The following is a 26,109-nucleotide window of genomic DNA, read 5'->3' on the forward strand; positions in this document are numbered from 1 at the left end:
AACTTGATAAGGGCATGTTTGCAGAGTCTGTGAAGATCTGGCAGTCTTCCAGTTCAGCACAGTGTTAAGCAATTGTGGACTGTATGTACTCTGGGGCAAGCGGTAAGAATCATGTTGAAAAAGCATGCTCACACACAGAAACAGGATCTGACACTAAGCAAAACCTGTTTAGCATGCTGAGAAAAGGAAGGACAAAGAATGAGGAAGTCTCATTGTTTGCTGGCTGCAAAGTACAAAGAAGAAAAGATATGCAGCACCTAACATTTTATTTCAAGTGCTGGCAAAGTCCTTTTCACACTCCCACTGTTGTTTCTGACAACTGTTTCAAGAAGGGAAGCTGCAATATACATGAGCACATTACTTCCCATACTATTAATCCTGATAGGAAACTTGAAGCCACACAAGTTGAGACTAGTTGGTATCCCTTGAGAAGTAACTAGCAACCTGTACTTCATAATTCAAGTTTATAATCCAATACTTTTATAGCCAAACCTACTAACCAATCATTCTCTTTAGTAATCATGGCACTAGAGATGGACTAGTAAAGGAGACCTAGTCTATATGAGCTCACCCTACAGTTAAACAACCCCCTTCACCCACTACCATGCCATTCTTTGAACAGGCTGTGACCTGTCAGGTGTAAGACCCTTATTTCCCTGGCTCTCAAACATTTTTTAGCTACTGCACTGGAAGAGGGAATCAGAGAAAGGTAGTGCTGGAATGGACCTCCAGGAAGCAACTGGTCTGGTCCATTTCCCTCAGAAAACTAGCATGGGACCCACAGAAATGTTTATGGAAAAAAAAGATATTCATATAAATAAAAACACTGGGGGAACAAGAAGAAAGAAATGAAGTCAAGAGCTGACTTGAGCCAAGACATTCACTAGGATATCAATAAATTGATGAAGAGTTTGTACAGGGCCTCAGATTAAGCCCAGCCCCTTTACCCTTTATCTAGGTGTTTTTTTTCTGCAGCACTTACATCCAAGTTCTGTAGACAGTACCAGCAAAATGTGTGTTTGCAGTTCTTGCACATCATCTGAGCACAGCCCTCATTTCGCTCAATGTAGATCCGACAAACTGGGCACTGCTTAATTGGTGCCTCTGACTCTGTTCCAATAAGTGATCTAGAAGAGCAAGGAAACATTAAAGTTAAATGTGAATGTAATTACTGTTGATATTCAGGTCCTAATGTGTGCTGAGCTTATTTTCCAGAGCATTTAATGTTGTTGTCTTCAATGCACTCAGTGTGTGAGGCTTGTTATGCTCAGTACAGTATATTGAGGTATACTCACTACTAGGTATAAGATTATTAATATAATGTTAAACTCCATTCCCTTTGTCTTTTATGCTACATAAAACTACCACTCGGTACACCCACTAATCTATCATCTGTAGAATTAAAAATCAGCACGCTGTAAAACAGCTTGCACAATTCATTTAACAAGACTGGATTATGCAACTCGTAACAGTCCTTGCCTGGGCAAAATAACCTTAAACTCCGCTAAAGCCAGATATCAAACTCAGAGAAAAAAAAGTTAGGGCAAGAGCTCTCTGGCAACTCCTATTCAATGAAGTCTTTAGCAAGCAGAATGCTTAGATTTTAAGGAAGTCTTTCATTTTTTTGCAAAAAAAAAATTATAGAAAACTTTGAATGCATATCACTGAAAGTCATCTGATTCTAAAGACAAAGACAGATGGCCAGAGATATGATCTAATTTAAATACAAAAGTGCTCTCTTTCTGTAGATTAATGTCTTATTCAACTTTATCTGTATGAGCTTAAATCAGGTTTCTCACACAAAATGGGACATTTTACTCTGCCTAAGAGTTAAGATTTGTCTATGCAGATAAATATTAAGCAGAGGTGATTTCTTAATCACAGTATAAGCTTGACTGGATAGGATATCCTATCTAGGATATAAGTTAGAATCCTAGAATATCGTTGGTGTATTGGATTTTTTGTATGGGCGCAAGTCACAATTCTAGCATGTGAGCAAACTGTTTAGGTAGATTCAAAGCCCTGGAGGGCTTCAACTTTCAGAAGTGTCAGTGGCAACCCAAACAAGTACACAAACAATATTAAGTATTAAAAAATAAAATTATCATTTAAAACAATAATTAAAACAGGACTTAAATTTAGGAAACACCAGGAGAGAAGGAAAGCCTTGGAGATTCACCTAAGGAGCTAGAAAGAAGGTGTTTCATTAAACTGATGAGACGCACAGAGCTAGTACCCCATGCCATAAAGAACCAAAAGACAGCGTGACCTCTGTGGGTTCCCCTCTTACCCATGCTCATTTAGCAAAGGAATTTGGTTTTCCTGGCACAGGTGCTGTGGGTGCCATGCCTCCTTGCAAAAGGAACAGAACTTCAGGTGACAAGATGGGCATTCCACCAGCATCCGTGCTCCCGACTCGCTTGGTGCCATATGGCACACCGTTTGGCAGTCGACTGCAGGGCACCATGTTCTCCGGGGGTCCAAGTGGACTTCTGAAATGTATCAGAGAAAGAAATAAAACTGTTTATTCAGTCCCCTTCCCATTCCAGTGACATTCCAGTGACAGGTACGCAAGACCCAGTTCTGCACGTGGGTGGCGAAGCCACCATGCCTGTGGGCGTTTGAGCCTACTCTTCTTTAGGCAGGTCTGCAATTGTGCTCTGCTAAGGCAGTTGCACTGGAAGCATCACAAGAATGGCAATGCACTACACAGGATGTATTCTTTGCCTTTATAAGGAGGTACAAAAGATTAACCTAACTGCTGCTCCCTGAGAAGAATGTATCTTCTGTGACATTAGGCCATCCCATGTTTTTCATGCGTGCAAGCCATGCAGTATCTTTCATGTAAACAGCAGGGCTGTGATTAAATTAATGTTAAGTCACATTGCATGCCTTATTTCCTCCCCTCTACCTGCAAACTCCAATTAATATTCACTTTATTATATGATCACTATTTGTCAGATACAGTGATAGCCAACATGAGATTCAGGGTGGAGATGCTGAGTTACAGACATGGCAAAGAATGATAAATGTTGATTCTTCCTCTCACTTCCCAACATATATTCAAGGAATCTGGACCTGCAGCAGAAACCCAGCTGAAACACATTCACTGTTACAGGTGCCCACTCTGTGCGCAACTTTATGCTGCTCAAGTCCATGAAGTGCAGCCAAACACTCCCATCCTACAGAGCCTCCCTAGAAAAGGGCTGTTGTGCTTGCAGGAGCTACCTGCCTTTCCTCCTTCACTGGGAGCTCTCTGGTACCACCACTGAAAACAAGTAGATGGAGGGTATGTCTCAGAAACAGGTAGAAATCCCTGACCGTGAGATGCCAAAGCCATTACAATGTACCTCCAGCAGATAAAATGTCCCACTTGAAACAAAAAGCTGTATAAGGGCCACAGACACATGTCCTCTGGCAAATTTTGCTAAAACAGTTGAAGGCACTTCCTCCTATGCACATTCCCCTGGCCTGTACTGCTCTTCTGCAGGAGGTTGCTGGTAACCCAGAGTGAAGGGAGCTGGCGGATGGACTATCTAGCAGATGCCCCAGTCATGTCATCTGTAGGCAATGCCAGCAAAACACCTGTACCATCCACCTCCATCTGTTTCACAAACTTGTTGCATTCTTTCCTCTTATTCTCTTACATGTGCTTCCTTTGCCCCACAGGCCAAACAAACGTTTTGGTTTGTACTGAATGAAAGCTGGAACAGTTTGCAGTTTCATTTGTTGAAGGAAGGGAGACACAAGGATGGGCAGTACAAGCCATATTTCATTTTTATATACTTTTAAAAAGTAGTGTCCTGACTGAGAAATCATTATTTCTGTAGCTTCCCTTGGTGTCTCTTAAAAGAAACTCTGAACTAGTCAAGACCATGGCCTAGGAGTGGCTATTGCATTTAAGTCTACACACAGTAGGTTCTGTATGCTTTCTGTTGATAAACAGCAGTTAAAACGAGATAAAATGCAGTTCCCACAGACAGCTGCCTCACATACCTCTGGAAGCCTAACTTCTCCTGTCCTGGCTTTGGATGAAAGCTAGGATGTCTGGTTTTAACATCACTGGGAGGAGGGGAGCTGGCTTGTAAATCTTACTGATTTTTACAAATTTGTTATAGCAAGATGTAATGCATGAGATGAAACTCCCTCCTCTTCCACTTCCTCCATTTTACAAAGAACCTACAGATGGTGTTTTGCAATCCATGCTGCCTCATACTGTTTGGTTTATCATGGCTTAAAAGTGAAACCAGAAAAAAATAAAAAGGAGCACCCAAAAAAAAAAAAAAGGAAAGAGGCTATCTCATTGCTGCGACAAGCTTCTCCATCTTTTGGTTAGGGGCATTTCTCTCCCAAGCCTTTCCCTTGCTTCCCCAGAGCCAGTTAAGACACACTTGCTCCACTCTCAGGAGGAAAGCCTTTCCACACAGTGACAATAGCAGGCAGGAATTGGGCCAGTTTTCACAAGACATACAAGCAAGCAGGTGGGAGACAGACAAGGGAAAGACAGCACCCTGAAGAAAGGAGAACTTCTGGCTCAGGAGAGGTACTCAATGAAAGGATGAAGCCTATGCCTTTCACAGAGTATTAGGAACACTTCCTTTTAAAATGGACTACTTTTTGGTCAGGCATAAAATGGAGATCCTCATCATCTACCACCTGGTCTATTGGGCAACTGTCACAAAAATAGAAATATAATGCATGTGTCCTAACCACATCCTATTCCTCTACCTCATTACTTCTGATGACCACATCAACCCCTTCCTCAACAGACACAGAGTAATTCCTGTTCCTTCTGTTAAAATATGCTGCATGGAAGCTCTGTGGCTAGGTCCTGACTGAATGCAGAGAAGTTACAGATACGTAAGAGAGTTTGCTTTTAAGCCTGAAAACATTTGCATTCTAAGAACACAAAACCCACAAGACAATATTTTCAGTGCAGTCCTTACTGAACCAAGCAAATGTACAGAGATATACAACTGGATAACAGTTACTTCTCACTACTTTTTCACCCAATATTATTTGCCTTTTTTTTTTTTTTTTAATAAGGAAATGGAGAAGAAATCTCTTTTATCAAAATAGCTAGCATGGGGGATGGGAAAAACAGCTTTTGGATGTATAAGCCCTTCTTCAGGTCTTCAAAATTTTCCTCAAAATTCATCTCACAATACAAAATGTCTGGAAGGGTGAGAAGCATTGGCTTTACCAATCACTTCAACACTGGTAAGCAAACACTACAGAGCGAGTCTTCTGACTTACCCAAGAAGCGTTTCTAGTAAAGCAAAGGGAGTGCTGAAGCAAAGATCCCATATCTCAACAGAATAAAGCTGAGAGAAGAAGGGTCTAAAATAGGAAGCTATAGAGTTTGAATAAAGTGCTCTGTTGATCAGAGCAAGTCATGAAGGATACCCTAGGACCTGTCTATTTTAAGAGAGGAGAGGCCTGGGTTTTCTGTAGCCCCATGTTTGAAAAGGGCTAGGTTGCACTAAGGCTGACACAGACACAAGACACACAACAGATCTCTGCTGCTGGGAGTCCCTGGGCAGATTCTGGGTCAGAATTCAGCCCCAGCAGATGCCATCAGCAAGGTTTATTGCAGGTTTCAGAAAAAGACTCTCAGGCCAGTGCTGGCTGGCACTGGTCAGGGCATGCAGGCTTGCCATGCTGGGGTCAGGTATGAGGACAAGCTTCAGGCCACCAGAAGCTAATAAGCCAAGTCCAACTGATGAGTCCATAAAGGTCAGCCTTGAGAACAGGGCTAAATCCAGGACAGGTAAAAGGTCTTAGCCAGGATTTGGATTAGGCTGGTGTCCAGGTCAGAGCTTTAGTTAGCAGGAATCAGTACGCTAGATTTATTGCTGTGACCAATAGGCAAGGCAAAAAGGCTATGTATAAGCCTGCTGCTGGTATGCCAGTTTTTACTCATCATAAAGGAGAAAGGACAGATCTTAGAAAAGAGGTAACGGAGGTGGAGGAATATTTGCCAGATTTAAGCAAGAAAGAAAAGGAGGATTTTAAAAACAGACAAGTTTCAGGCTTCTGTGTGTGGGAGGCAGTAAAAAAAGGAAAAGAGATATAACAGGGAATGGGACAAAAGATCATGAGTTCAGCTTTGCTAGTTACAGAGGAGATACCAGGAAATCCTTAGTTTCAAGACCTCAGCTAAAAAAAGGTTTTATATAAAACAGATCAATGTATTGCAAGAATGTCTGTTTCTTAATTGCTTTAATATGGTGATTTAAAAGCTCTGATTTCCCCTGTCTAGGGCTCTAGACAAGCCACTGCTTGGCTTCTGAACTGGAGGGACTTCTTAAGGAATAAAGGATAAACAAGAAGGAGGTAAAATAGGAGAGAGAAATAAAAAATAAAGCAGGGTATGGAAATTTTTTTTTTTTTTTGGCCTGAGTGCTTGCAAATCACAGCTACAATCTGCATCTGTCCATGAACTCGGGGGCATGCTGCAGTTTCTGTGCTTCGTGATCATTCACCATGACTCATGCCAAACGAAATTCTGTAAAAACCCACTTATTCTTCCACATGACCATCTTTCCAAGTGCATTACTGTGCCTCACTTTTATGAACTCCTGCATTTTTATACAGGTGTTCCCAATCTATTTGCATCTAGGCATGCATGTAAAGCGAGAACACGAATAGTCTTTCAGGGAAAGTTTGAAAACAGGCAGAGTCACAATAGATCAGTCCAGATACACTACCCTGCAAGCCACCATGGAGTGAGCTCTTTGAAAAACACTGCAGCTTCTAGCTGAGGCTTTCAAGTCAGTGTCAGCCTTTAAAACCAGCGTGGGACCTCGTCTTTCTGACTAGCAAGTTTATTCTTCAGCCTTGGCAAGGAACCTTCTTCTGAAGCAGAAGGCCGGCCTCTGGCATAGGAAAGCTGGGCCCCAGTAACACTTTCAGTTTCAAACTTCTTTACTAATGGGCCTTACTCAGTAATGAGGGGTTCATTTATCCCTCAGGAAAAATAAAATACACTAGATGAGCACACATGAGGCTTCTACATATGAAAAGCTCCTTGCATGGAGCAAGCAGCTTTGGCAAAAACCCATATCAAACTGCAGGGTCTGTTTCCCCCAGAAGTTCTGAAGATCCCTGTGGATGTATGAAAGGACCGTGTGCATCCTGCACCAGCCTCTAGCACCTTGTCTAGTCCTAACACTACAATCACCACCTCAAAGACCCAGGATAAGCATGCTGCAGGAAGAACAATGGAGCCTCAGGCATGCAATCTGAAGGTGCTGCCCACGAGCTTCAGTAAAACTGTGGCATTTCAGTAAGACACCAGTCTGTTGATTCTGCTTCACTAAAATAATTTCAGAAAAAATTAAAATAAACTAAAAAATAGATTAAAAAATTGTCTATGGAGCACAGTCAGACCTAGTGATTGCTCTTAAACTCTTTCAGAACAAAGGTATCTTCTCTGTCTCTTCTTTAACTTGCCCAACAGGCTTTGTCTCTGCAGTATGTAATACTGCTGCCTCCACTGACATGTTAAAAAGGAAGGTAATAGAAACCGAAAGGTTCACACCTCGTTCAAAGCTCAGTCTCTTGTATAACTGAAACTGGTCAACCGGCACCAAACAGGCAATCTGAAATGAGAAACAAACACACAGGAAAAACATTAGAAACACAGACTTGAAAAGAATTAATAAGCACTCTGCTCTACACAACCTGCTCAGCTGAGCCAGCTCTCCAATCCACCACTTTTCCCTGCTTGCTTTCACCACCACATTCCTCTATACCTTGGCTTCCTTTTCCAAAATTTAAAGTAGCTCTTGATCTCTCCTGTTTCAGCAACACAGCCCAGTAGTTCAGGCCATGTCTTTTTTACTATGCATAGGAAAGTCTTCTCTGTGGATTCTCTATTTACTTCAGGCTTCTCAGTCTTATTTCATGTTGGTTTAACGTAACAAAGGGTGACAGCTTGCCAGGCTTCTAGACTGCAGTATTCTTGTTCACGCACAAGAATATAACTCAAATGAATGGTTCCTCGTTCCTCAGCCTTAATGGCAGGGGTCACTTAGCTCTTCGGTTTCCATTTTTTATTCACTTCATGGGTTTTGGGCTGAGATGGTTAATGCACCGCTGTTGGAATTTGACTTAGACATGCACCAGCCCACTGGGAACTGAAGTTAACAAATTTAGCTGACATAGACAAACAGGCTTTGCTGATACATTTTATACATTACCATAATTAAACTAGCAGCCTGAAAGACAATTAACAGTCTATGTAGGAAAACCAAGCACCCTATTTAAAGCCCTTAAACAAACCTGCATACTAGGTAAGGAGGGCTTCAAAGAAACTTTACAGACATTTCAGGAGACACATGTTTGTTGGACTCAGATCATTCTCTTTATCTGATTCATTTGTAATATTGTACCAGCACTGAAAATCTATTTCTCTTTTATTGAAAATAAACCTAGACTAATACTAATACAGCACCTCATCATCTGAGGCACTGTGGGATAGTGCAGAACTGGCAGTTTCAAAATGAAGGGCTCTCAAACCTCATATCCAGCATCCCAACATAGTCCTTCATATTACTGTAAAAGGCAAAATTTTGTCCTCAGTGAAGTGGACATTGGCCCTTGCTATCCTTCTGGGATGTGTGACACAGCACTTGTGAGAAGAAATACAAAGGCAAAAAAAAAATCCAATATATAATTCAACATCAAGCTGTGGATAATTTGCTTTTGTAGATGGAAAAAAAAGAAAATAATATATCCACATCAAATCAATTGGAATTAAAATTGCATTCTGAAGCAGATATTTGGATCATTTATCTGATGTCAAGATTTAAGTATTCAAAGACACTTAAAAGACTTGAAGAAATCACAATGGGAAACACAAACAGATCTGAACAAAGCATACTCTTAGTCAAGCAAGACAGCCCTGGGTCAAAAGTACTGTCCTTGTTCAATTTCTGAATTCAGGGTGTAAACTATTTTTAGTATGAAAGTATTTGCATGTCTAAACAATGTTACATTAGTATGATTGCAAGACATGGAGTGCTTCCTGGCAAACTCTTCACTTGTTCATCAGAAATCAGCCGTAACACCCTTGGAAAACAAGTAACAATCAAACAGGGGGAAAAGAGTCAAGCTCAGCAGCTTCAGCAAAGATGACAACCAGCAAAGCTGTATAAAATCCACAAGACACATTATTTCAGTATTGCCCACTTCTCCACAGGACAGCTGCAAATATAAATGGAGTTTGGAAAACAAAAGAAGTCACTGCTTTTCTCTAGCTGGGTGAGCATTGGCAACTACTTGAAATTTCCCTTCATTACGACTAAATTAAAACAGTGCATCTCAATGCTGTAAGAGCCACTTGAGTGAATTGTTTAGTTGTCTGGGGTCTTTCTGTGCTTGCTTTTGCTTTTAACAAACAGTTTTCCATGAGCAGCTCTATCGAGCCCAGAACTTCCCATATAAAAATCAGCCTTTTCGATTACAGTGGGAGTGGAGTTAGGAGTGTCACTGCAGATTTCAATAGGAAGCAGAGGCAGCACTGTAAGCCTTCCTTTCTCCAACTGGAAACCTGGCTTTACCATGAAAGCCTTTCCCACTGGTTTCACCAACTCCACTCTTCTTCTTATGTACCCTGTTCACAGTTCAGGTCCCCCATCCCTGCATACAGCTCTGGGTGTTGAACACACACCAGTGGCACTGACTCCCCCAGGCTTTGAAAGATCAGACCCCAGTAACACCCACACTGAGATCAACCTGAGAAGGGCTGAGCCAAAGCCTCCCACAGGTTTAACATCGTTAGGAAAGAAGACAGGAATGCACAATTTCTGCTGCTGCCTGAAATTGGGGACACACCAAAGCTGTACATGCAAATTCAATTGAAAAAAAAAAAAAGAAAAATGAGTATCAGGTCCCAAAAAACACCCAGCAAATCCTTTCCTGAGTGAACTTAATCCCACTTATGCTTAATTGAGGAGGACAGCCGTAAACATGGTAAGGGGATTAGGTTTTTATCTTCTGCTTGGCGTCAGAGTCTAAATGTTCATCTTCATACAACTTCTCCATACAACTTCTCCACCCCCGTGCAGGAGTCCATCCTAAACACCTCCTCTTCTGCACAATCACACACACTTCTGGGCTAGACAGAGGATGTAGATCTGGGGAAGAAGCAAACCAGCACTCCAGCAGGTGGCAAAGGGCCAAGACGGAAAGACCATAAGCGCGTCGGAAAGCAGACATTTCTTATTCTAGGCCATGAAACTATTCAATGTAGCCAGAAATGCTACAGGACAAGTTTTTGGTCTTTTTTCTCTCCCTCTCTTTTTTTTTTTTTAATACTGGGTTAAGGTTACAATAAAAGCCTATGAAGAAAATGAGAGGCAAGAACTCCTCTGAACTCTCTCCTGAGAAGATGTTGATTTGTGACTTAGCAGGCTGCTGGGACTTGAAGTAGGTTTTCTGGTTTTCTATACCCTGTTAACAACACAAGCAGTTAAAATACCCTTGTTATAGAGCACAAGAACGTGTAAGAGCTCTCGCTAACAGCAGCAGCTTCCACCTGAAGTAAAAATATCAATGGAAAAAAAGCAAAATTTTGAAGGTTCGCTACCACAAAAGGCTCCAGCTGGACCCGTGCCAAGTGTCCAAAAAGGCTGCCCAATGTGGTGCGATAACCAGGGCCCTGTTACTATGCGAGACAAAGAGCAAAGGAAGGAAAATGAAAGCATTTGAAATAATCAGGTTCAGTTTACACAGGGGCAGAGTGTTCCTTGTAACCCAGGCAGTGCAGTAACCAGGAGCCAAGGAAGAACAACTCCCCTGTTTTCAAATGCTGGCTACCACAGTGGAAAGGGAAAATCACTGCTCCACCTATTCTCAGGCCTTCAAGGGAGATGCAAGGAGGCAATCAAGAAAACTGAATAGATCTTACTTCCTTTCACACCCATATGAATCAAACCTTGATAATTCCAAGGCAAGGAAGTTCACCAGTACAAGTGCTTCCCCGTTTCTCACTTTAGCAGATATACAAGGGCAGATCATGCATTGGCAGCAGCAATGGCTGTCTGCAAAGGGGTTGCATTGCCCTCCTCTGAGAAAGTCCCAGTCACATGGGCACTGCCTGGCTTTGCAAGGAGTGCAAAACAGTTTTAACTTGGGCGGTGATTTGCTTTTGAAAGGGGCATGGGAATTCAGACTCTTCATTGTTAGAAATTACACCCACACCTTTCTTCACCAGTTACCACGCTCACTACAGTCATAATGAAATATTAAATTATTCATTTTGTCCATTAAGGTGCTCTTCTCTTACTCCGTGGCAAATAAAAACAAAATTAAGACTCTCTCATTTGCTCCGCTTGGATTTATTTAAAAACGAGTAAGTAAGAACCAAAATTGTAATTTTGACCCTGAAAAAGACAGGTTGGCTTGCAACATTTTCTCAGCTTCCTCTTCATTTTACCATTTCAATTGCCTCAAGCAAATTGTAAACCAATTTTCAAATTAAAAATAAAACTCTTATTTTAAACTGACACCCAACGGGATTTTTGTTCAGCCGTGCATGGAATAGAGCGTAATTAAGAGTTCTAAGATCTGGGTCACTGTCCCATTTCAGCATCACTTTACGAAGTGCTGACAACCCTCTGTCAGGTTAGTATTAGTGCAGATCATAGTCTACCCCGATGGAGTGACAATAAGCAGAATCTGCACTGCATGCAAAGGGGTAATTCTCAAAAGACACAAAAGGACAGCCCAAATCAGTAACTCCTTTACTGCTTGCTGCCTTGTTTTAATCCGGATCAGGTTATGTATACATGGATCATTGGCATCAATGCTATAAGCCTCAAAACAATACAGGAATCAGAAAGAGCAAAGCACAATTCCCCAGACATTATCCGAGTGAGTATTACATTAGAAATCCCTGTTTGCAGTTGAGATTTATCCCGATTCATAGTTTACACTGGTGATTGGATTTGCACCAAACAAAACCATTTCAAACCATGATAAATTACCCCTTATTTAGATTAGGGTCCAATGAAATCAATGGAGCAAATTCCCAAGAGAGACAGGAATATTCTAGACAGAAATCTGCATGGCTAAAAAGAACTGTACTAACGTAAGATGTTCCTCCTACCTTCTGCTGCCAGGAAGGAATCCAAATCATCTTTGTTTACCATACTATTAGAGCTTAAAAGGACAAACATCTTGTTTAATGAGATTGCTTTTAAACTTCCCTTTTTTTTTGTGTAACCAGCTATTTGAAACAGAGTCTGTACCAAAACCATTGCCTTCCCACCACCAACACCCATTTATTTCTACTTGAAACCAGCTATAATACAAGCAGCTGCTATCTTGATGTAACAGGTCAAGATCTGACCTAAGACTGCACTCCAGTGGAACAGTTCCTTCTGTTTGAATGTATTATTGTCAAAACAAAAAAGTACTGCTGGGAAATGTACCAGTTTTGACTGGGTTTTGTTGGAAGTAAAAAACAAAACAAAACCAAAAACCAAGCCCACAACCAAACAGAGGGGTGTCAGGATACATATTTTCAAAGCACTGAAAAGTACATTTCTAGTTTAAATGACTCTTCATTTTAAGTTCTTTTGGAACATTTTCTTCTCAGGTCCAAAGAGGCACAAAGACCCAAAGTAAAGCCTGAATTCCCAACATTTTCTATACAGTATGAATAAAGACCTTGAGAGAGGGAGGCAGAGGAACCTTCATAGATATAATGTGTTATGAATTACTTATAAGCTTTTTTATTAATTGTTCAGTTTCCTCATTGAATCGAGTTCAATCCAAAATACACCAAAGTCAATTAAAAGGCTTTCCTTCACTTCAAATTATGTCTAAATTCACCTTCACAGGCAAGGGCAAAAGGCATTTAAAAAGCAAACAAAACAACCATGTTAGCTAACAGACACAATTTAGCCCAAAGTTTAGGAACCAATTTAACACCATGTCCACGGCAAAGACAGTCTGAACTGCTATGTTTTCTCCAAACTGTAATGGTACCTGGGAAACATCAGGCACAGCAGAGTCTGAAATGGACATGACATGGAAAGTATTTTTTCAAAACCCTGATGCTAACACAAAGCTGAAAAAAAGACCAATACAGAATACAGAGTGCTCATACACACTCTGCAGTTTACATACTAAGCTTTCATATTATTAACAGAGATAATCTATACTTTCTATCATTCCTTTGGGGCTTTTTTTGGGGGAGGGAGGTCCTTAAAGAAAGGAGTTTGGCAAAATACATGAGCAGTTCATTTTAATCAGGTTGGGTGCCTGTTTGCTTTTCAAGTGTAAGTCTGTTTTTCAAGCACATTGCCAAAAGGGAGTATCAGAACATTCATTTATCCATGGGATACTAATGCACATCTGGGCTGTTTAGTCATTCTGCCTTCAGCCCAGAAAACACCCTAGGATTAAGCTAATGGTTCATTTATACCTGCCCTGGAGTTTTCTCCTGCTTTACTAAGGGGAAATATATCTCTATAATTCCTATAGCATCATAATGCTACCATTTGTTAATTTTCTTTAAAAAACACGTTTTCAAGACTAAACCCCCAACCTGGTGGGATGGGTAGAAGGAACATTGCTACGCCCTCTCAGTATCTATACAGAAGGAGGAAAGGAAACAGCTGGCTACTTTCCACAATCGCTGTATTCAGCCAAAGAAAAGTGCCACCATATCCTGGCATGCCATGACAAACATAGCTGCAACTCCCAGGACCTGATTCAGCTAAGCATGGTGTTTCAAAGGTATGCTGGAGAGGAGATCATGATTTTCTTCCGGAACAATAGGCATTTTTGGTATTGGGAATTTCACTGCCTGTGACTGCATTTTAATAAGATTATATACTTCTACCACACCTATGTCATCTGTAGTCACAGGGCTCAAGGGAACCAAGAAGGTAAGCTGCTTTTCTTCAGTTCAGGGATGGAGACCTGATTCTCTTTAATTTTGTCTCTGCAAACAAATGCAGAGAGAATGCGCAAAACTAGCTACAATCCCTTAACCACCTTTTTTTCCTGGTTTGTCTTCTTTTCCTGCGTGTGTTCTCAGGCCCAGCAGGCACCTACCTGGTTTACAAAGCAAGAATAGCTGCAGGGCAACATCAGATTTGTCCACAGTCTTCTGTGGCCTTCTAGATGCACAGAACAGCTGGGACCTACTAGGGTTCCAGCCACGCTGCCAACAGCTTCTCCCACATCATGGGCTTGGTGCTAAACACAGTTCAGCAACTTTACACCATCCCTAAATCAGGCAGGAGGCTGTTCAAGCATTGGTGCGAAAGCCATCAGGCAGCCTGTTAGGAGCCATCTAAAAGCCCCTTGGGCCTCACTGTCCCAAGTGGTGCAAGAAGGTCTGAAGAGCACAATTTCCCCTCCAGTTTTTCCACCTCCAACTTTGAAACTGAATCTTCCAGTTACACTGGAAGATAGTGCATGTGTCTGATTGTGCATGTGTCTGATGTGCAAAAAGCCCTACCTAAACCTCATTTAGCTTCTGAGCTCTCAACCTGTCCCGTATCTGCCTTGGGAGTGAAGACACTTGAATGTCTTAAGAAATTCCACCCAGTGCTGTGCAGTTACCTTTCTTTCTATATAACTATACAGTCTTGTATGTTTATATTGGACTTCAAATTGGTTGTTGCAGACCACTAAAAACACACATGAAGAAATTCTGGCCCATCACTTTGAGTTCTTGCTCTTGAGTTACAAGAGGTGCAAGAATTACAGTGTTTGCACTCAAATCAAATCTGATTTAACTGACAACAGTAATGGAGGCTCAGCAATTCTGGGATACAGGGTATTCTGGTTAAGTCACCTGCATGGGTAATTCAGAGGTTGTCAGGATGCCAAGTAAGCCTTTCCTCAAGGCACAGATGGAGGGAAAAGTGCAAAACCCTTGAAAAACATCTGTTTGTTTCTAGTTCCTCTTGTCAGTCAGGCTTCTTGCCAAAAGCTCATTAAAGGTAATTAAAGGGAGGAAAAAGTTTATGATCATATTCGTTATGTAGATATCAAGAAGACTGGGGGGGGGGCAGGTATGTTAAAAAAAAGAGAGAAAGAAAAAAGTATTGGTACCTCTTCTTCGTGTAGGGTCCCATGGTTCAGGCATACCATGTCTGGACATGTGATAGAAGATCCACAACCTTCTTGAATTGCCAGCTGTACGTACTGTTTTAGGCACTAAAAACAAGGAAAGAAAGAAAAAAGTTATAGCCCACATGATGGTAACACACAGATGCTATAGATGCTGCACAGCTACCACCAGCTACCACACCTCCACTGCCTTAACTGGCTGTCTTGAAGCTCCAGCACATAGAAACATCAATTATTATAAGTGTGAATGCTACAAGTCATTATACTGGAAAGAATGCAACAAAGAACAATTAATTATGCATTACTTTATCTGCTGAGCATTGCATTTACCCAAGTCAGCAAGTCAGACCTTTCAGTGCTAACAACCCCTATGCTCTGCTAAACTGGGATTGGAGGATTTAAACGGGGAGAGTATCTCTCATCCTAATTAAACAGGCTTCACTCTTGTGTCTTTCCAACTATGTTCTTAATTCAGACTCTCAGCCAGCAGTCTCCATTGTAGGAAACCTCATTTACAAGAAAGAGACTACTGTTCTCAGCAGCATAAAAGGTGAAGAGAGTTTATAGCCTAGTTAGGGGGTTATAATCTGCCCTAGAAAATGTGCAGCTATCGGTTCTTCCCCCCACCTCCAACCCCCCACATAGATCAGGTAATTTCAATAGTTTACCATGATTTACCATTAGCCTCTAGTCTGTGGAGCAGGAATTCAAAGTCCACCTGCAGCATGGAGAATGCTTTATACTGTTTCCAAATTGTTCCATTACACAAAAATGGCAGGCCTACCCCCTCAAAGGAAAAAATAGCCCTCCCCACATGCTGGTTTCAAATATATTTAGCTTGTCTTTTTATATACATATAATATAATACATATACATATACATATACATACACATACACATACACATATACATGCAATAGAGGCTTCATGGCATAAACCTCCTGCAATGGACCAAAGGACAGGGTTTGAATTGTACCTCCAAACTGCACAGCTAACTAAGTAAGCACACTTTTAAATCAAACAAAAAAGGGAGTCTCCTCAAAATAATGACAAATTCTAGTATCAGCTTGCCTAAGTTTATTGTAAATGAAAACCAACATAATTTACGAGCAGCAAGACTAATGAAGCTTTGTTCCCTACAGATTTGTCTTTCATGCCCACATGATAAACTTCTCCTCTCCCCCCTCAGTATTCCTGCCTTCTTCCCATATTGCCCCATTAGTTTTGAAGAAATATGTCGAGGTGTAAGGTCTTTAAGACCTTAGGCCAACTTTCAGAACAGGCACTGAGTTCAAAAGGCTATGTTACGGGGAAATCACAGCCTTTTGGAACATCTATTCATTCTATGACTCTATGATTCTATAATCAGTTCTGGTAAAGTCCCAAGAGTCTTCACAAAATGTTTTCCCAGTATTTACAGGCATTTAACATTCAATTCAGCATTAGTTTGGACTGTTCTGAGAAGGCCTTGCATATCGTGCTTTGATTAAAGACACTTCCTCATTTGTATTTTTTATTGGAAACTGGTACCCTCTTAAATGTCAGGATAATTAGGACTTTTACAAATGGAAATGAGGTTTCCTTATTATCCTGTCTGTCTCTTGACTGAAATGTCCATGTCCACATGTTTCGGTTAATTGCGATGAACTATATGGAGGTATTAGTTCAAGCAAGTAGCATCAGCTTAACTCATTATTTTAAATGAGCTTACTTCTGATCTGTACATATTTGAAGCATATTCATTTAGAAGAATGTAGGGGTGTAACCTAAATGGTAAGCTTTAAATATCTAGCTCATTAGGCACTAATGGATTCAGATCTAGCACACACCCCTGTAAGAAAGCAGCAGAGCAGGCTGTAAGGAACTGATGGTGCAAGGAGTATGTGGGAGGTGAGGGAAATACAGGTGAAGAGCAAAAAAGAAATCATGTCAGTAACTGAACACAGTATTAGTTAGCTCCTTTGGGAATATCAGACCAGATTTAACCAGGAGCTATTCTTCTATTATTCAAGCAGCAGCCTCAGCGCCCTGTACCCAGCCTCCATCATGAACAATGCAAACAGAAAGTCCTGCCCCCTAAGCTCCTTTCCCAAAGCCTGCACATGCTGCAGCGTGTTTGCTGCACTTCTTAGAATCGTGGGTGTTGCTTCAGCAGAGCCTCCTTCCATCTCGCTACCTCTCCTCATGGAAGACCTTATCACTTTCTGGATCAAGTCTCAGGGCAGCATTTGGGGAAGGAGGACTGTTTCCCTTAATGTTTGCTTGCCTGAATTCCTCAGCAAGCATGGAAGAGCAACCTTTTACTTTCGCTAAGATCCTGGCTTCTGTCTCCTCAGTGGTGCTGCCTGACACTTAGTAATTTGTTTTGACAGCATGGTACAGTGGATTTGTATGCTGGGGGCAGCTCAGGTCAGCCGGTTACAGAGCAAGGACAAAGCCTAAGAAGTTACTACAGGCCCAGAAGCAGCCCAGAGGCTTGTTCTTAATTTAGACTTCCAGGACAGAGCTCAGAGCACTGACAATTACCCATCTGGATGGGCACGAAGCTCTTAAGGAGGTTCAACCCACAGTATGGATTTTGCAATCAGTTTCAATATGCAGTATCTTAACAATTAGGGTTACCTAGCCAGGAGAACAGAGGTGATGATTGCTAATGCATCTGGATTCTCCTTGTCTTCCAGCTCACTCTCAGTTGCAGGTAAGGACAGGTGAGCAACTGGAGACTTCTGCAATACTTTTAAATGATGCTGTTCTTTCAGAGGGTGACTTGGAGAGATTTTATAATAGATATGTGAAGTGCCATGGGTCATCAAATATTCCACAGAAAACTTCCGTGTTAAACAGCTTTTACAGGTATTGAATTTTTGCCTTGATTTTCTGCACTTGGAAAAGGTGCTGTGGGTGTAATTCAACAAGTTCATGGAAGGACTTTAAAGGTGCTGAGAAACTCAAAGGAAGCATTTAACATTCACCACTGAAGGATTAAGCTTCTTACTAAGTCTGTACATGAACATGAACTTCTTGTTCCCTGTTTCACAAGTCAGCAGCAAAGAAGAGCCAGTGGAAAATCACTAGAATTTTAAAATAACTTTAAAATAAGACTGTTTTTAGAGGGGTTTTACTACTCTTTACAGCTCAGCTACTAATTTAGCTACTTGAGAAGCAGCAAATAGAAGTATCTGAAAAGATCTACAAAGCTGCAAATGTGATGAAAAGAGGATTCAATGTCTATATAATGAATCATGACTGACCTTCTCAGCAGCATGTCCTCCCACACTGTGGAGAATACATTATACAGACATCAAATATATACACATACAAAAGACTTTTTGTTCATTTTGTCTACAAAGATGAGCAGTATCTCAGGAAAACTATACACAGTACCTATGCTACTTAATTGCTCTACAAAGTGAAGGTAAGATCAAGATACTCAGCCTTCTCTGATATTAGCAGCTCCTTGAAAGGATCTTAATCTTGACATCCAAGAAATTACATGGTCTCAACACCCCTGGGCTACGCTCCCTATGAATTTCCCACAGTGTGGTGACTTACAAGCATGGACAGCAGTCAGTGGCCGGAGAAGCCACACAACAGGACCTGCGGCTTACAGTGATAGTGATACCATCGTCTTACTCTCCATGGCCAGAGAAAGTCACCAACAGTGACCTTTCTACCAACACAGCAAGGTTTCAACAAACGTGCCACATAGTCAAGGCAAAATGGTTGAGGAAACAGACTAAAAGTCTATTGTGGTCTTCCTGAACAGGCTTGAATCCTGCTGACCAGAACATTTGAGCTTTGGCTACGTTATGTTCACCCTTAAATAAATGCTAGACATCAACATAAGGATTTTTAATTTCCATACCTGCAAGTGCAAGCTAATCAGCTATGTTCACTTTACTCAGATTTTCCCCACTGAGCAACTATACCATGTACATATCTGTGTTCTGGGATACACAAAAAAAACCCTGATGCAACCAAGCGAGAGGAATCTTTTCAAATGTGATAATGTAATTCCACCAGTAAAAGTCAGTACACCTAACAGAAGGTTCTGGTGCTGAGCTAACTTTCCCAAGCATCCTCCTGTTGTCAGTCTCAGTGGAGAGTGTACTACAAGTAATTTTAATCTGCCTGAGATTCATCACGCATAATGACAGCTTTTCAAACAATTTTCTGTCTAAGCATTTGGGGCAAGATTTTATTTTTATTCTTATGCCATTTGTGTCTTTCAGACCATTGCCTTCCTCTTATTTGATAAAGTCAATATCCATTCACCTACTTCACAAAATGATACTCATGAGTATCTAGTAAGTTAAGGCCTGTGAAGTACCTGGATCAAATTATCATGCAACATGCATGCATTTCTTTTTTTTTTATCTTGCAGGACTTGTAAGAAAGATTACAATTTAGGTAAATATTTACATATGCCCCAAGTACACATTCCTCTCCCGGAGCTCAGGCTTTGCTGAAAGTGTTTGTCGTAACATGAGGGAAGAATCTCTAAAAAAGCACCTAAAAGCCCAATGCAGGAATGCACAAACTAATAACATGAGAAATTCCTTCTTCAGTAATGAACACTTCCTCTAACCTTTGAAAGTGTTTTCTGTGGTCAGCTGTGAGCACCATGAACAGAAAATTCTGTTCAGGCTATTCATGAATTCTTCATTTCAACACTTCTCCTACATGCTGCTCTAGTTTCAACTTTTTTTTCCCCTGAAGTCTATTGTGTGGAGGGGATTTTCAATGTACTGACCAGGGAAAAAAGGAAAGAAAAAAATGTCTGGCAATGTATTTAAACTGCAAAGGGACCACAACAGTTCCTCATTTTAACATAACAATGAGTTCAAAGTATAATCTCAGTATTATGTTACTAGGTAATGATATGAGAAAGACACTATACCTCTCTTACTGTGAAATCTTATGTTTCTATTCAAAGCCATTTTCAGATAATCTCTGTACCAGAGACAAAAGATGGATCTCAATCATTCCCATATATTGCTTTTTCAAGTGCTTTGACATGTTTCATTACCTTGCTCATCTCCCATCTACATGCAGCTCTTTAGCTCCCCAAATGCAGCTTCATTGGTTTGGATGCAAAAGCATGGAAGGAAACCACATATGTGACATGACAAAATTGAACAGGTAGTTTCATTAAGAAACATGGGAGGATGGGTAGGAAGAAGAAAGAAATGGAAAGTGCTGGCCTGTATTCCTGCCAAATGCTACAGAAATTGCTTCTAGTCACTGTAAAGCAGTTGATGCAGGATAAGTAAAGGATTAGTTAAGTCTTTAAACTGCATAAAGGATAAAAATGGATCTACAGTATTTCCTAACCAGTACTAGGGCATGACCTACCTACATTAAATATGAAAATGCAAGAAATTATTGAAGGCACCTTGTCAAAAGAGGGTTTTCCTTACTAATGTATAATTTGAAGACAAGTTCAATTTCAGAAAAATTAAGAAAACTTCAGATTTCAATCTTAAAATCCACAAGATTGTTTATGTACTTTTTATTCAGTAAGACATAACTTTCATTTCTTTCTAACCATTTACCCATTCTTCAGTGGCTACACAAGACAATGTAGTAGTCATGTTGTTTTAAATGGAATATGGAGTATTATTGACTTCTGTGAGATGCCAGAACTCGAAATTTATCCCCCTGATCGCCTCAGCATTTAATCAGTTGTGTACTCAAATAAATATACTCTGCCCCCACAACAGTACTGATAGTGTTTATGACAGATCTACATAACATTTAGTATTATGTTCATCGTTGTCCTGACATCTGCAGTTCTGCAGGTTTAATCTCTAAAATGGCCTAATCACTTTCAATGTGTAGTAATCAAACTCCTGGAATATCTCAAGAGTTTCTCAACAGGTCTTAAAACCAGATCAGTCAAGTCTATTGGCAATTAGCCTGAAGGCATCTGCACTTCACCTGGAAAATGTGAGCTTTTCCAATTGAAGATATTTTTTAAGAGTACACCACAGAAATAGCCATTTATTAATTTGTTAGAGATAAACTTATAATAGGCACAGTTTAAAGGGGAAAAAAACAGACATGCAATGAAATACACATTTCCATTTCTCAACCTGTATTTTAACTGCTAAGGACTAGATACAGTGATAAATGAAATTGCTTTCAAATGGATAGATCATCAGGCCACATTAGAGCCTTACTGAGAGAGATGCTTGAAAGAAAGTGAGAAAATGCCCCTTTAGCCTCAAATGACATATAGTCATCTTGTGGCTCAGTAAGAAGGGGAGGAATAACATCACTGACAAGCATTTCATTTTGTCATGACCAAGTGAAAACAGCAAGCAAACATGACAATGGACCAAAATATAATGGCCTCCCGCTGCTCCACAAGCCTGTTTTTTAGGGAATCTTTCAAGCGTATCTGAGAAATATATTGTTATCAGCTTTGTCTTAGAAGATGTGCTACCAATGGTGCTAGATTCTGCTCAGATATATAGTCTAATGCTTACACATAACCCGCCATATCCTGGTAGCCTTTCATAAAAGTCAGGATAGTTTCCTGGTAATCATTGCCACGAAATGTTACCACCAAACAGAAAAGAACAAGAGAACAGGACCAGAGAAACTCACCCTTCCCAAAACCAAACCATCTGCGAATACCATTTCTTTCGCAAACAAATCTGTGTCAGGCCAAACCCAGTCTTAACCAACAGCTACAAAAACAGACATGAGCATGAGGCTTAAGCCACAGGCTGGCTCAGCTACCGCAGCACTCTGAGGCATTGACAACTTACTTCGCATCTGTTTCTTCATTTGTTAAATGACAATAACACCAACTTCACCAAAGTGGTGCTGTCATTAAACATGTTAGTTCCCTCTTCCTCACCTGTCTTCCCTTGGCCACCATCCAGATGCTGCCACCTCTATTGACTTCAGAAATATGTAAACCCTCTTCCTGGACATTAGCATCCATCAAAAAGCAATGGGTACATTTGCACTCTTTTAGTACCCCTAGTAACTCTGCTTTTCACGTGACTCTGCACAGAAATGCATTTAAGAAGTTCTTAAACCACCTAAGTTACTATAGAAGTGCTATGTGTTCAGTGCCAACACAGCAGGTGTGGGAATTCCATTTTTTTATAACTTTAAAACAAAGCTATTCTGAAACATTTTAAATATCAAGCTGGGGGGAAAAAGAATCCAATATGTCAAAACTTGACAGCTTGCTACCTGTGAGTGGAAGCAGAAAACAACCTGAGGTGAGCTTTATACAAAGTAGGGCATTTTACAGCTCAAGGTCTATTTAGGAAGAGGAAAAAGTAGTGCTCTGGTGTAGCTGTGAGCACATGCAGGTGTCTCCAAGGATAGGGGAAAGAGGAGGAAGAACAGCAGACCAAATTCCTTCCTGAAAATTAGCACAAAGAAACAGAAGAGATGCTAAAACCCAGTGCTGGCTAGATTGAGGCAAATACAAATTTTCCCTGACTCAGAAGTTTTACTAAGTAGTTTTTCACTGAAGTATTCATGTGCATTTCCTTCGTTTATCAGGCAACCCACGCTCTTTGTCATCTGCCTCCTCCTTGCCTTTGATCTACTCAGTCTCCTCTGCTCTCAGGCTTTTCTGCCCATGCATTTTGCTGATGACGCTGATCCTCCACATCAGTTTGTCTCCACTTCTGCAGTGCTCTCCTGCACAAGTGATCTGAGGCTCCACAGCACCAAGGACAAAATGTCAGTATTTAGCCACCTGAAGCTGCTTTTAAAAAGATTAAGGAAAGCAGAAGAGCCTTAAATGTAACAGAGAAACTCCTATTTCTGGAAGGGTTTCCCCTTTCCCCCTAACAAAAGTAGTGGGCAGCAGCATGCAAGCCCCCCTGTCAGAGGCTGCAGCCTCCCAAGGCCCTGACTCACCAGGCAGGCAGCTGCCCAGGGTGCCAGGCTGCCAATAGCAGCAGAAGGGCCTTTTACACCCATGTCTAGCCCTGGCCCTGCTGTCACACATAGCTACAGTGGAAAATATTGTTCTCACGAACACCTTCAAGATCACCTTCTACTTGTTGAATAGCCAAGACAACACAGAAGCTACCTGGGCTTCTGTTCAACGTTGCACACTGACTTCTTCTAAGGTTGCATGAAGTTTTATGTCATTCAGACTGCATTGTGTGCACCAAAATAACAAACAGGTGTATCATCATATTTGTTTTGCACCTTTTGTTACTCAGTTAACTCACGTATTTCTCAGAAATGTAAGACCCAACAAAGAATTTGCTTGGAAAAAAAGAAGGGTGAATAACACTAGTTCTGCACAAACATGTGCTGACAACAGAAGCACACACGGGAAAATATCTTCAGGGTTTGTTATCTGTTGTCTTAGGCATATCAAACCCTGTTCCAGTAAATAACACACAGATGGATCTAAGAAGCTGTTTGATGTAAATAGCAGCAATGTTTTTATTGCTCACCTGGCTCTCATCAGGACTCTGAAATGCTAAGGAGGAAGGAGAAAAGACAAAAGACAAAACCAAACAGAATAGTCATGCAAGGAAGAAGCTGACACTGGCTTTTTTACTGACCCCCAAAACCATGTTTTCCGTAACAGCACTGCACTGATTCTCTTCTATCATCACTGCCTCCATAGCAGTCTTATCACACCTGGTAAAACCTCATCTCCATGACTGCTACAGGCTCCAGACTCGCACCAAGTCTTACACAGGGCCCTTAGTATTTCCAGTTTTACTGCTAGTCCTACACTCCTCACTACTGCTTCCACAGTGTAATTTATGCTGTGCCAGCTACCAAGGAACTACTTGCAATAGGAAGTGAGGTGCATGTGCTCACACCACTCATCTCTGGCAGCTATCTTCCCACTTTCAGCCACGTTTTGAAAAGGCAGGAGTGTCCAAGATGTATACTTTCCAGTTAGTTTAATGAGTCCCAAAGCCTGGGTAACATCCAGTGCCCCTTCCAAAAGCAAAACTAGGTGGTCGGCCCATCCATTTCTGGTACTACCCTCTTCAAGCACTGCTGAATCTTGCCTGTGTGAGGCACCTCTGGAGCTATCAGAGGGAAGGAGAAGAGCAAAGGATACAAACATGTAGAATTGACTAGGAATGAGTCTAATATTCACAATATAATTCTATAGGTGTACCAATCAGGACACAATTAATATTAGTTCCTTTGAACCCAGATACAAGTGGACTAAAATACTGTATGTTGTAACCTTGTGATGGTGTAGCCAGACACAGCGCATAATTATTTCACGTACATGTGTGAGTGATGTAACCACCATAGGGGTAAAACCTCAGCAGTTGCACATGGGCATATTCACGGCAGAAAAAACTGAAAGACAAGAAAAGCACAAAGGACTGAAGATAGGAAGGACATCCCACCAAATATACAAGAAGGATGAATGGCAAGACAAAAACAAGATAAGCAGTATCAGGAATAGACGACAGCCCCTCCACTTTTGGGAATGGGGCAAATAGCAGAAAGTTCCATAACACATACATTGCTGAACATATATATATACAGAAGAATGTGGGCCACACCATGGCACTTCCACAAAGATTTTATGGGTATAGGAAATGAATTGAGTAATGCAAACTGCGAAGCCATCAGGTACTCTAGAGCCATTTTCAAATTCTTAGGATGTGTCAGTGTGTGCTTTATCTCACATTTCAGTAGAGTCTTACAAATGCAAAACACGTTGATAAATACAAGGCTGATGCCTCTTCAGACCTGACCAGGCTACCAAATAAGAGGGTGTGTTCTGCAAGCCATCTGCTTTTTCCTCTCTGAACACAGAAAGTAAAAATGTGTATAGCTATTTGAAAACTCCTGTCTTACTAGCAACATTCCACCAAAATGCAAACATACATCTTCTTAAACACAGGTTACTTACTTTGGCTAGAACACAGCTTTTACAAGGGATAATGTTTATTAAAAGAGTTTCTAAGATGAAAAATAGCTGTACACAATTCTAACTCATTTGAATTCCTTGGTTTTAAAGACTACAAGTGAAAGGAGATACAAGCTCACCCCCACAGATGCCTAAATAGTAACAATTTCCAATTATTACCACAGCCAAAAATGCTGCAGTGAAAAACAATCATAGATGTGGAATCATCATTAGTTAGCAAAAACAAAAAAAGACGTCACACATGTAATAGAACAAAAAAGAAACTAAACTGTTTCATCTTAGTAGAGCAGAACCTATTATGTCCATGTCAAGCCCTTTTCAATTTCAAATTTTAAACTACTCTTGGATCTATATAATTAACCTAGTGGTAGGAGATAAGAATAAGCTACATACGATAAAGGCATTGCCAGCTGAAAAACTCCTATGGACTCAATCCCATAGCTCACAGTTGACATTCTTACCCCAATCTCTATCTTAAGGCTAGAATAAAAGAATCTAGAAGCACTGCCATAAGCAGGAGGAAATTTAGGGCATTGCATACTAGTGCAGCTACTGCAGGCTGTGGCCCTGAGCACTCACTCATGCAAGCCCCAGCACCAAAGCCTTCTGTGGCAAGATGCTTCTGGTTCTACTCTTCAGTGCTGCCCAAGGGGCAACATATACGGCCTCCCAGAAACTGCTCTGGATTCAAGACAGAAAGCCATATAGGCAAGTTAAAAGTTTCAAGAGCCCTCTGATACAGGATGTAAGATCTACGTGTTTCTGTTGCATCAGTCCAGACATGTCCATTGAGAGGATATTCAGACACAGGCAACAACAGCCAGACAAAGGGTAGGCATGGTACGTAAACACAACTGAGACATATTACACCCACTGAAATAAACAGAGCATGTCTAAAGCTTCTCCCAGCTGCATTCAGCAGTCACTCACAGCTGGCTCTTGGTTCAGAGGAAGTCAGCGAAGTTTGCACAAATGCCAAACAACTGTGCCTGTACTCTCCTCTTTGCTGTCATGGCATTGGAGAACCAAGCTCAGAGCAGATGCTCTTCCTGCTACCAGCCAGGTAAGGGGTGTATGTATGGAGTGGCAGCTGCAGCATCAACTGGGGAC

At 41.0% G+C, this 26,109-nt stretch overlaps 1 protein-coding gene across 2 annotated transcripts in view; it reads right to left on the minus strand.

Annotated features, from left to right (window-relative positions):
- RNF144B (ring finger protein 144B) overlaps positions 1-26,109 on the minus strand; it is a 66,634-nt gene that overhangs the window by 1,145 nt on the left and 39,380 nt on the right. For both annotated transcript variants that reach the window (XM_057424349.1, XM_057424348.1), the window contains exons 3-6: positions 15,082-15,186; positions 7,544-7,604; positions 2,291-2,492; positions 983-1,127 (exon numbers count right to left, since the gene is read on the minus strand). In XM_057424349.1, the coding sequence (XP_057280332.1) occupies positions 983-1,127; positions 2,291-2,492; positions 7,544-7,604; positions 15,082-15,186 (513 nt within the window). The remainder of the gene's footprint in view (positions 1-982; positions 1,128-2,290; positions 2,493-7,543; positions 7,605-15,081; positions 15,187-26,109) is intronic.

Source organism: Pezoporus wallicus, unplaced genomic scaffold (genome assembly GCF_028554395.1).
Source record: "Pezoporus wallicus isolate ANWC-B61680 ecotype Strahan unplaced genomic scaffold, APGP_CSIRO_Pwel_v1 contig_5485, whole genome shotgun sequence".
NCBI classification, from domain to species: Eukaryota; Metazoa; Chordata; class Aves; order Psittaciformes; family Psittacidae; genus Pezoporus; species Pezoporus wallicus.